Source organism: Bos javanicus, chromosome 17 (genome assembly GCF_032452875.1).
Source record: "Bos javanicus breed banteng chromosome 17, ARS-OSU_banteng_1.0, whole genome shotgun sequence".
Taxonomy (NCBI): domain Eukaryota; kingdom Metazoa; phylum Chordata; class Mammalia; order Artiodactyla; family Bovidae; genus Bos; species Bos javanicus.
The window spans coordinates 55,081,480-55,093,813 of NC_083884.1; the positions used below are offsets into that span (position 1 = coordinate 55,081,480).

Here is a 12,334-nt window from a genome sequence, read left to right on the forward strand (position 1 = left end):
AATCACTCAGTCGGGGCCCAGCAGTGACAGCGGAGAGGAGACACTGGAAGAGGGGGTTCCTGGCGGAGCTGCAGGGCGGAGCAGTGCCTGGGCTGAATCTGGAAGGACAAGGAAGGCCTGTCCCAGGGGAGTGGGGCTCTGGGCTAACGGCCCCACAAGAGCAGAGGCCTGGCTGGGAGGGAACAATCTGTAAACGGGGTGTTTTCCCAAGCGCCTTCTTACCTTCTCAGAGCAGCTGAATTCAAGGTGCTGGATCTTGGTGGCCAGTTGTATGTTTATCTGTTTTAACCTTAACAGTTGCCGTTCTGAACGTGTCTTAACTGAGATAATTATCCCTGAAAAATAATGGTGAGGGTCTCCATGATACCAGTTTCTGATTTAACCACTTGGGAAAAAACCCTGCATTCCTTATAAATGTATACAGTTGGGAAGAGCAGTGACAAGTAAAACAATCATAGCTTAAAGGCATCATAACTAGGAGGGTCAGGTTTTTCATTTCTGAGCTACTCAGTACCTAGCTGAGACATACTTCTGCGGCTTGCCTGGTGTGAGAAATCCTTAAAAATAATCACTGACCAGATGAGGGTTAAGCTCCTTAAGGGACCTTGTTCATAACATTTCTGCTACTTAGCAGCACTTGCTCAGGAGGCACTAAGTACAAGTCTGGAAATGCTCAAGCTTGGGGCTGTCACTCTCCCCACTTTCTGCCTCCAGGGCTGTGGCCAGTTTAATTGTCAGGCACTAACCTGAACCCTGTTTGGGGCAGGACTCCCCGATGCCCACACCACAGCGGGGACAGAGCTCCCCAATGCCCACACCACAGTGGGGATGAGGCCTCAAAGCCTGTGCTGCAGTGGGGCTATTCTGCCCCCTTCCAAGTGTGAGTGACCGAGTCTGGACCGTCACCCATGTGTGTGGTGCCCACTAGGTCTGGAAGCAGCCATTCCTGGTTCACAGTGTTCCTGGCTGTCCCACCGAGTCTGGTTTAGCCTATGTTCTGTCACGCTGAAATCTGACAGCAGTGTAATAATGGGCAGTAGCAAGTGCTCCTACGCCTTGCAGCCATTTTTTTTTTTAGACAAAATGAATACTTCTCACAATAGTGTGATGTGAAGAGTACTGGGTAGTAGCTGGTTCATGAGTCATTTATAGTCTGTCACAGTCTAGGTACCTCACATAACCTTTGTACACAGTATGTTTCTGTCCGAAAAAAATCAGTTGGCATTAACATCTTCCACATTATCTGAAAAGCTTATTTCCTTTGACAGAACCCAAATAAATGTTCTTAATAGGCTTTACTCTAAATCACTAGGTCTGAACCAGCAGGTTCCAAAGCCCACGTGCCCGACAGAGCCGCTGCACAGGCCCTTACCCTGCCGGGTGGCACCCAACACAGAAGGAGCCTTGGGACTCACTGCGCCTGGCAGGGGACGGGCCCGCCTCTAGCAGGCCTCACTGTTGCTCACTTGGTCTCCTGACAACCACCCATAGCCCATCAGCTTGGGCCCTAGGCCACAGATTCCCAACCTGCTGGACACCGATCACCTGGGAGTGCTTCTCGAACAGACACCCCGCCTGGGCTCCTCTGCACCAGACTCGCCACTTAAGAGCGCTGAGGGTGATTCTGACACGGCAGGTCCACGGACAGGTGTTCACTGATGGCTGAACCACTGACCGGTCACTGAGTCCACATAAAATCACAATACAAACAGCTGCTCTGAAACAGAGGCTCCCCACACCAGCAGGGAGTGTGTGAGGAACAGGACCTGTGCCTAAAATCCGGGAAAGCGGTGTTTCCCCCAGCGTGTTCTCCAGAGCCAGAGTCTACAGCAGGCTGATGGGTGTTACTTCCTCCCAAAGTGTCAACTTGGAAAACAGCTACGGTTCTCAGAGCCTTCATCGTGCTCACTCGTGTTGTGATTTTCTCCAAGCTGGCAGAATCTAATGTACCGTGTTTCTCAGCTTCCTTGCTCCCCTCCCTGATGGTTCCCCTCCCAGGGTGGGATGGGGTTTGATAAAACACTCTTCAGGAAACACCTCGCGAGAAACAAAAGTACTTCGGCAACAGATCAGGGACTGGTCTATCACCCTTTTTAATTAACATCTTTAATCATGAAAATAGAGCCGAAAGGAGAAGGGCCCTTCCTCTCAGAGCACGTGTGCTGGTGTCAGTCTGTAACCACAGAGGCGGCAGTGGGACACCAAAGCAGACCATTTCATGTTTCTCTTGGCTGCCAGGAGAAGGACCGGGGGCTCTGCGCCCCTTCCAGGCTCTACCCACTGTCCTACCCCCTACCTCCCACCCCCAGCTTCCTGGCTCAGGAGCGCAGGGGACATACCATTGATGATCCGGGCCACCCGCCACAGCCGGAGCAGGATCAGCAGTCCTAGAGCCTCGAATTGATGCTCCCGGAACAGGAGGACGAGGTCGAGGATGAAGGAAATGACCACCACGATGGTGTCCAGGATTTCAAACTTGTGGTGAAAGAACTCCAAGCGGAAGACAAATATTTTAAAGAAAATCTCCATCATAAAAAAGGTTAGGATGGCAAGGCTCATGTAGTGGAACACCTGAAGGGGACAAGGAGACACATGAGAGTAGACGCAGGCTGATCACGGGCTGAGCTGGTTCACACAGATGAGCCAGCTTTGAATGAACCTGCCCAGTCACCAGAGGGAATCCATTCCCTTCACCAATCCCGCATTCCTGCCAGCACCAGGCACTGGTTTTGGGCTCCGACTGTAGCTGGGAACAGCACAGACACTGCTCCCTGAAGGGCAATGGGGCAATGGCAGAACTGAAAACATCCACCATCCCCTTTGGCCCAGCAGCTCCACTGCTAGGCATTTATCATACAGCTAAGTTCACATGTGCACAAAGACAGTAAGGATATTTACTGCAGCACCATTTGCAGAACAGACGATTTTCTTCATTATTTGTAGAACAACAGAAATGTTCATTAGACCAGGGTCCTTTTAAAAGCATTACAGTACCTCCCTGTGGAGTACTTCATAGTTGTTCAAAAGACCAAGGCTGACCCATAAGTATTTACTAGAAATGATCACCAAGGTGGGTGATAAATGAAGAGAGTTCCCAGATCTAGATTCATAAATACTAGTCTTCACTAAAGTAACCATTTCCATTCTGGGGCAGGGAAAGTATGAAGAGAGCTGAGACATCATCCTGGCCCAAAGAGGCTCACAGTGACCAAATCTGGGACCATTTGAAACTGAACACTGAAAAGAATGACTGTGTTTTTGTGATACACACTAAGAAAGGCAATGCCAAAGAATGCTCAAACTACTGCAGAATTGCACTCATCTCACACGCTAGTAAAGTAATGCTCAAATTCTCCAAGCCAGGCTTCAACAGTACACGGACCGTGAATTTCCAGATGTTCAAGCTGGATTTAGAAAAGACAGGAACCCGAGATCAAATTGCCAACATCCACTGGATCATCAAAAAAGCATGAGAGTTCCAGAAAAACATCTGCTTTATTGACTATGCTAAAGCCTTTGACTGTGTGGATCACAACAAACTGTGGAAAATTCTTGAAGAGGTGGGAATACAAGACCACCTGACCTGCCTCCTGAGAAATCTGTATTCAGGTCAAGAAGCAACAGTTAGAACCTGACATGGAACAACAGACTGGTTCCAAATCGGGAAAGGAGTACGTCAAGGCTGTGTTTTGTCACCCTGCTTATTTAACTTATATGCAGAGTACATCATGAGAAATGCCAGGCTGGATGAAGCACAAGCTGGAATCAAGATTGCTAGGAGAAATATCAATAACCTCAGATATGCAGATGACACCACCCTTATGGCAGAAAGCGAAGAACTAAAGAGCCTCTTGATGAAAGTGAAAGAGGAGAGTGAAAAAGTTGGCTTAAAGCTCAACACTCAGAAAACTAAGATCATGGCATCTGATCCCATCACTGCGTGGCAAATAGATGGGGAAACAATGGAAACAGTGGCAGACCTTATTTTGGGGGGCTCCAAAATCACTGCAGATGGTGACTGCGGCCATGAAATTAAAAGACGCTTGCTCCTTGGAAGAAAAGCTATGACCAACATAGACAATATATTAAAAAGCAGAGACATTACTTTGCCAACAAAGGTCTATCTAGTCAAAGCTATGGTTTTTCCAGTAGTCATGTATGGATGTGAGAGTTGGACTATAAAGAAAGCTGAGCGCCAAAGAATTGATGCTTTTGAACTGTGGTGTTGGAGAAGACTCTTGAGAGTCTCTTGGACTGCAAGGAGATCCAACCAGTCCACCCTAAAGGAGATCAGTCCTGAGTGTTCACTGGAAGGACTGATGCTGAAGCTGAAACTCATTTGAAAAGGCCCTGATGCTGGGAAAGGTAGGAGGAGAAGGGGACACAGAGGATGAGATGGTTGGATGGCATCACTGACTCAATGGACAGAGTTTGAGTAAACTCTGGGAGTTGGTGATGGACAGGGAAGCCTGGCGTGCTGCAGTCCATGGGGTTGCAGAGTCAGACAACACTGAGCAACTGAACTGAACTGATAAAAGGATACTGACTAGTCGATGTAGAAGGAAAGGTATGATTAGAAATCACTGGTTTGCAAGCCAGTGTGTTCACAGACTCACACAATGATCATCAGTGGATGCTAACTGGGGAAGAAGTTTGTATGATGTTGAAGTGTCACCATGTGGATTATATACAACCTCAAAGGGAAAAGTGCCCCTGGACAGTGCAACAGCTCAGCATTTACAACCTGAATCAAGTGATCCAGCAGACTAATAGTGGGTCCCTGGCCCAAGGTGCCATGAGATTTAAAAATAAAAATAGCCCACCCTTGAGGAACTCTTGCTTTTAAGCCTCTTGACCTAACCTGTGTTGTACGGGAAACAGAATAAAGGAACAGGGTGGTTCAGATGGTAAAGAATCCACCTGCAATGCAGGGGACCTGGGTTTGATCCCTGGGTTGGGAAGATCCCCTGGAGAAGGGAAAGGCTACCCACTCCAGTATTCTGGCCTGGAGAATTCCATGGACTGTATTGTCCTTGGGGCACAAAAAGTTGGACACAACTGAGCGACTTTAACTTTAAAAGAGCTCAAATATAATGTCAGAAATCTAGTTTGCAAAAAAAAGCACTATGAACGAGGAAATTTGAATGAAAACTGGTTATTAGATATTATGGAATTATAACTTTTTTAGGTGTAATAATGCTATTATGGTTCTATAGGAGAAAAACCTCATTCTTAGGCATTGTTGAAGTACTCAGGGATGAAGTGTCACGATGTCTGACTTTAAAATGGTCAAAAATATATGGGCATGTTTGTGGGTATGTATATAAAGAAAGCAAATACAGAAAAATGTATGTTTGCCATTTTTCATAATAAAAAGTAAAGAAAAAAGGCACAAGACATTGAGCATAGGTGGTAAGTTACTGATGCTATTAAACAGTAGAGGGAGAGAAAAGATTATCCATCTATGGGAGGACTCAAGTGTCACAGAAGAGAACATTAACGACTGCCTTGGTCAAAGGGGCCACGAGTAGGAAGGCGGTTTAATGTTTTCTTCCTGTCCTTTTGCTGGTTGAAAAGACACTTATGCACGGTCCACTGAATTTTTTTTCAAAGGGTGTGGGGAGATGTTTTTTAGCCCCTGGCCTCCTCCCAGTTACTGGTGATAGGGTCACAGAATGCACCCACTGCCCTCTGGATGACTGTCTGGGATGGGCCAGGCAGTAACTGTGAATCAGGGAATGAATGGTGGGCGTGTCCCCCCAGTGGCTCCAGCACAGGGACCACGTCAGCATGTTGACAAGAGGACAAACAGCCCGTCCTCTGGGGAACGGGAAGGAATCCTTCTCTTGGTTTGAGAATCAGTGACAGACTCCAGCTCAGTGTCTTGGACAGCTCAAGATGCAAGCCTGCAAGCCATCAAATGACCTGAGGTATCCTGCTTGTAGGGAACTCATATCTACAACCAAGAAAGGAAAACATGTGCTCTATTCTTTGACTGAAAGCACCCCATCAAACTACTCTCAGAGAAGCCCTGGTTGATTCTCTGCGGGTGCTGCCCGCCTCTGCCCACCCTCAGTGCAGGTAACAAGAGTGAACCATGTTAAAGGGCTGTGGACACACTACCTTGGGGGCATAGTTATTCTTGTCGGGCTCGATGATCTTCAGGTCCAAAACGAGCTCTGCGAGCACCAGGAGGGCATCCAGGACGACCAGGCAGATGATGATAACCTGTGGACCGACGGAAGAAGCAAGAAACCATGAGACCTGAACAGGGACCTTCCTTCCATCTCTAAGGGCTGTTAACACCTGGGTGTCAAGGATGGGAGGCCAGTTGCCCACAGCAGCTCCAGCGCCCTCTCAGGAGGCCTGCTGGGGGCCGGCTCCTCTCACTGGAGCCCCTCCTTCCAGTCCAGGGCCGTGCCTGTCCTCCTAAAGCCTCCGTGCAGCTCACTGACCCTTGGTCACCACTGGTCTTTCTCTTAACTTGGAAGTTCACTGCTTCTCAGCATCTCTTGAACCAAACTGCTAATGCCTAGATGGCAAAAAATAAGTAGTAATGTTTTTTAAAGCTTTTGTGTTTCTAGTTCTGGGAATTGCTCTTGCCAGGGTACACCCAGAACAGAGGCTCAATAAATAAAACATCCAGCCTCTGACAGCCAAGTTGCAGGAGGATCTCTAGGGACGCCTCCTCCAGGCAGCTGGGTTAGGGTGACATCCACTGTGCCCATCAAACAGCTTCAGACTGGAGACCTGAGGTGCCCACCCCAACCCCATGTGCTCACTGCGGGGGGAGGGGGCAGGGAGTTCTGGGTGTCCTGGGAAACAGAGGAGCTGCTGAGGGAAAGACAATCTCGTGGGATTTGTGACCTGCTGGAGCGGGGAGCTGGGGGGGAGACCAGGGTGAAGTGAGTGGGTGGTCTCACCGATGGCGGTGGGGGTGGTCATGGCGACGGAGGCAGTGATGATGGTGAATCGGACAGTGAAGGTGGGGTGGAGGTGATGGCATCTGGGGTGACCACAGGGATGAGGTGGGAGTGATGGAAATGGCAGCAACAGGAGGAACCCCAAGGGGGGGTTCCTCTTTTTTCCCTTGACCCTTGCGTGACCTCTTTCTTCCCTTGAACATACTGGACTGTCAACTTACTTCCCCGGGGGCCTTGCCTCTTACACTGTCAGGCAGACAGACCTTGACCTCTGAGAATTAGTCTGCCGTTATTTTGGCAGTTTCTGCAGTTTCAGGTCGCAATTGAACCAGTTCAGGCCTATAAAGAATGGACTATTAAACTTTGTGACCATTTCAACCTGTAACAATTATGTCACTAAAGTATTTGATAACGTGGTTTATTATTGAAAATTGTATGGCAAAGTGCTCTGTAATGAAATATTCACACAAATCCGAATTCAGTAGCTTAATGAAGACTCAAGCCTCAGATGGCATCTTTCCTTCTTTCCTCGCTCCCTCCCTCCTTGGTTTCATGTTGGAGCTAAAGGGATGTAAGAGCTCATTTAGTCTAGAAGCAAGGGATGGAGATATTAAAAACACACTGGATATTCAGCTGTAAAAAGGAATGGAGCACTGACATACGCTACAGTGTGGATGGACCCAGAAAACATTATGCTAAGTGAGAGAAGCTGAACACAAAAGATCACATACGTTGTAGGATTTCATTTACATGACATGTCCGGTAGAGGCGAAAAGTAGATTAAGGTTTGTCGGGGTCTGGGGGTTACGTTTAATGGGTACTGGGTCTCTTTGCGGGTGATGGAAGTGTTCTGGAACTAGACAGTGGTGATGGCTGCACAACATCGTGAATGTACTAGATAAATGCCACTGAATTATCCACTTTACAATGATTCATTTGATCATAAAATGATTTAATTAATTAATTTCACCTCAGTTTTAAAAAGTGATCGAGAGACAGAGCCAAGGTCACGAAACCCCAGTGCCTGGGTCCCAACCCCGGCCTCTATGAACGGACCCCTAAGGCTCCAAATCCACCAGTTTACAAGGCAGGACGAGTTCTGAGGGGAGCCACGTCACAAGGGAAAACGCTGAGAATTCAGGGAACTGGGTTAATTGCAAATCCTCACTGGAAGTCAGCCACCCCTAGCAGCAGCACCCAGGGGTGCAGGGTGTAGCGGGCTGTGGGGCGGCCAGTCCTGAGCCGGCTCCCGTTAGCCTGGACCTTGGGCACAGCTCTCAGCTCTGCCGTGCCTTGGCGTTAACTCTAACAAGCTTCAGCATCCTTCCGGGGGAGATGGGACTTCGCTGCTTTTTCCACCCTGACTGACAATGGCAGCATCGAGTGAGATAAAGTGTGAGGTGTGCTCAGCAGACGGCCTGGCCACGGTCAGCAGGTGATAAAAGTGAGGCTCCTCCCAGCCTTCCTGGCCATGCTCCCCTGCCTGCCTGTGGCTACCACGGAGGCCTGACTCACCCCAAGTTCTCTCCTTCGGTTGGTTGTGCCATCCTGTGAGAAGTGACAACAGTCAACTATATATCATGTCACCTTGGTCACCTCAAACCATGGGAACAGGTGGAGAGAGAGGGCATTCCAGAATCTCTTTTATGTGGATTCTATCTGCACAGATCAAACCCTTGAATCCTTACTCCCTACCCCAAGGTAGCCTCTCTGCTTCCACTTGGGCCCCTCTCCAAACTGCTCATGTCACTGCCTCCCCACCGCACACTTGGACTCTGATGGCTGCCCACTGCCAGTGGGTGGACTTCCAGGGCCTCCGTTCCCACTACTGGATACATACAAGCCCGATGGACCCTTCTCAATTCCTGCAAAGCTGAAGCCTCTTTCCTCCCTCAGGCCCTTTGCAAACAGGGCCCCTCTGCCTGGGAAGCTCCTCCCTTTCCATCCACAGACCTCACTCCTGCCCAGCCTCGTGGTGTCAGGTGAAGTATCATCTGCTCTGCCTCACATCCTCAATCGGGTCTCCCCCACCCTGAGGATCTCTCAGAGCCACCCTGCTCTGCTTCCCTGCAGAAGGCTTCTCTCCACTTGTATCCAGCATCTGTCTGATTTCTGGAATGCCCACCTCTCTACAGAGCACCCATCCTCTGCAAGTGAGGGCAGGGATGTGTCTACCACGCTCACTGCCGTGATCCTGGTGCATAGCAGAAGCTAAGAAGTGACTGTTGAGTGAATGAATAAACACCTCTCCTATGCTTTTCCCCAGAGCCACGTGGCCTGGGGGGCCCAGTCAGGAGAGGGGGGACCTCCCCTTGCAGCTGGGAGGAAGCTGGCTCCTTCCTTCTGCTCTTGAAATTGAGGGTTTGGGATTTCAACCCCAACAACATAATACCACATTTCCTCTTCTGTCAGATCTACAGAGGAAAGTGCTGAGCTGCCAGGAGTGCTGGGTTGCCTGCTTTGTTTCTGTAAGTCACACGAGAGTAGGAAAAAAAAAAGACCAAAATAATTCCTTCTCTTTTACTCTGGAACAAAGTCAGTGATGGGAGAGGCAAGGGCTGCTCTACTCTACTTTCAGAAGGGACATCAGCTCCAGGGAGGAGCTGGGTTATCATGGTTGAAGGGGGGTAACCTGCAGCAGGGGCCCCCAAAGAGTTCCATTCTGGGAATTGACAGACTGGGCTGGCAAGGAGCCTCCCGCTTTGTGCTGGGTCTCAGAACATGCTTCCAGATACCTGCTCACCCACGCTGGGGTGGCAGGATGGGGTTCAGACAGGGCTGGCCAGACTCCACTCACGTTGGGACTGACACTGAGCCCTGTAGGAAGTCCTATTCCTTCTGCTACTCTCTGAAGCCTGCGTCTCCCTCTCAGGGTCTCCCCATAACCATACCTAGAGATTGGTGGCGGGTTGGTTATGCCAGGCAGATATTTTCAGCATCACTTCAGAAAAGAAGAGACTCCCCCCACCCCTCAATTTATCCTTTCATTTCCTTTGTGTGTGTAGGGGGTAAATTTTGCATAACTTAACATTTAACATTGCAAAACTTAACATTTTCACTCCTTTACAGTTGGCATAAAGTTCACAGGCCTTAAGTACATTCACAAGGTTGTTCAACCATCACTGGTATCTAGTTCTAGAACATTTTCGTTACCTCAACCGGAAACTACATCCATTGAGCGGTCATTCCCCCTTCCATTCCCTCTACTCTGTTGTCTCTGTGGATGTATGCATTCGAGACATTTCACATGAATGGAATTGCGAGACATGTGGCCTTCTGTGTCTGGCTTCTTCCATTTAGGATCGTGTTGTCAAGGGGCATCCACACTACAGCACGCATCAGTGCTCCATTCCTTTCTGCAGCGGAGTAGGGACGGAGCACATTTTGTTTAATGGATTCATCAGGTGATAATTGACTTTTGAATTAGGACTTACTCTGCCCCTGACAACAGGGGACCTGCCCTGCACACGATCCATGCTGGGTAGGTATCTGCGGAGTGAAGGAACTGGTGACAGAGATGGGCCCCCTCCCACCTGACCTTGTGACTCTGGGCTGATGGCTCTGCCCCACCCAAGGCATTTTGGGCCTCTGCCCACCTACCTGAAACCTGTGGGCGCTGAAGAGCTTCCTCAAAGTGGTCCTGAAGTCTAGGCGGGGCCTGGGCACAGGGGCCGGGGCCGGGGTGGGGTCAGTGGCTCTGCCCTCCTCGGCCGAGGCTGAGGCCTCAGTGGGCGGTGGCTGCTCTTCTTCCTCCTCCTCCTCCTCATTTTCCCACTTCTTGTAGTTGATGTTCCAGGCGTGGTAGTCGTCCCCGACGACGGTGAAGTGTTTCAAGAACTTGCTCATCCTCTCGGCGGGAGCCACCCTGGCCCTGCGGGTGACTGCCTGAAGAAAGGGGTACAGAGAGCGAGCGCTCAGGCAGCCTGTCTGTCAGTCTCCGGGAGAGCAGAGCCCCCGCTAGGCCGGGCCCCGGGGTGAAGACGGTCCGGCTTGAGAACCCTGCGAGCGCAGACCGTGAGGTCACAGTGGTTTTTCGTGCATTTATTTTTGGAATCCAGGGTCTCAGCGCCAGTGAGGCAACAGGAAACCCCAGACTCCGTCGGGCCTGCCACTGTGGTCTGGTTGGCAGTAACCAACAGAAGAGGTACTGCCTCCCAGTCGCAAAACACCCACCGCAGGCCCACATGTAAATACCGGAAGACCCAATAGCAAGGTGCAGAGACATCACAACCTAAAAACCCAGAGGTGAGAGTTGGCAGGCCAGGGAGAGGGCAAAGGCAGAAGTAAAAGTGCCCAGAGTTTCACACAAAAGCGAAGCCACCCTCGCCACTGATCGGTCCTAGAAAGGTCTGGGCAGCAAGTGGATTTTTCCTGAGTTCAGCCAGTGCTGTTTTAAATAATTATAGACAGTTGTTTAAAAGACCGATGACTTCAAAGTGAAAAAGCAAATAAGCTTCCCACTCCTTTACCCAACTTACCCTCCCAGACATCAGACTTTTTCTAAAGTTCAATAATGAAAACTTCCAGGTATGGCTAAGAGAAAAGGCAATATGATCAGAATAACAGGAAAAGAGAGCCCCAAACAGACCCAGCTCACTGTGAGAACCTGGATGTGATGGCAACGGCAGTCCAGATCAGTGAGAAAACACTGGTGAGGTTAGGACATTTGGCTTTTCCAACAAGGGAGGGAAAAATCCTACCTCACGCCACACAGAGAACAAATTTCATTTGTATTAATCTAGATAAATGCATTTAAAAGTCTAAAAGCAAAATACAGACAAGTATCTTTACGACCTCAGTACTGTGAAGGACTGCTTAAATAAGACAAAAACCACAAAATAAATCAATAGACCTGATTCATCAAACCTAAAAATGTTTGTCTCTCACACATACACACCTGTACAAAGTAAGACACGTCACAGACTGGGAGTAAATATTTGCAATGCATTTAATAGACAAAGATTTTAGTATCCAGAATATAGAAAGAAATCTTACCCACAAAAGACAACTCCATGGAAAACTAGTTAATGGATATTACCAGTCAGGTCACATGAGAGGAAACCCAGATAGCCCAGACACTCAACTTTACTAATATTTAGGAAAAGGTGAATTGAAGTAACAATCACACACCTTTTCATTCCTCAGATTGGCAAGAATTTTAAAATCTACAATAGCAAGCAGTGAATGTGTGAGGCAGTGGGGGTCTCTTGAACCCTGAAGGTAGGAACGACACTGGCACCACTATTTTTCCAAGCAATCTGGTACTGTTTTGTCAAATTGAAATTATACTAGTTAATGATCTCGTAATCCCACCCCTAGATAGGTTTCAAAGAGAAACTCGCCCACATGTACTCAAATCAGTGACATGTTCAAGAACGTGCACTGCAAATGTTCACCTAAATGGTAGGAGA

General features: G+C 48.9%; 1 protein-coding gene across 3 annotated transcripts in view; it reads right to left on the minus strand.

The window, feature by feature from the left end:
- The window catches only part of HVCN1 (hydrogen voltage gated channel 1), a 33,010-nt gene that overhangs the window by 1,996 nt on the left and 18,680 nt on the right, over window positions 1-12,334 (minus strand). For all 3 annotated transcript variants that reach the window (XM_061384783.1, XM_061384782.1, XM_061384784.1), the window contains 4 exons: window positions 10,524-10,808; window positions 6,124-6,228; window positions 2,340-2,571; window positions 223-335 (listed from right to left, as the gene is read on the minus strand). In XM_061384783.1, coding sequence (XP_061240767.1) covers window positions 223-335; window positions 2,340-2,571; window positions 6,124-6,228; window positions 10,524-10,808 — 735 coding nt within the window. The remainder of the gene's footprint in view (window positions 1-222; window positions 336-2,339; window positions 2,572-6,123; window positions 6,229-10,523; window positions 10,809-12,334) is intronic.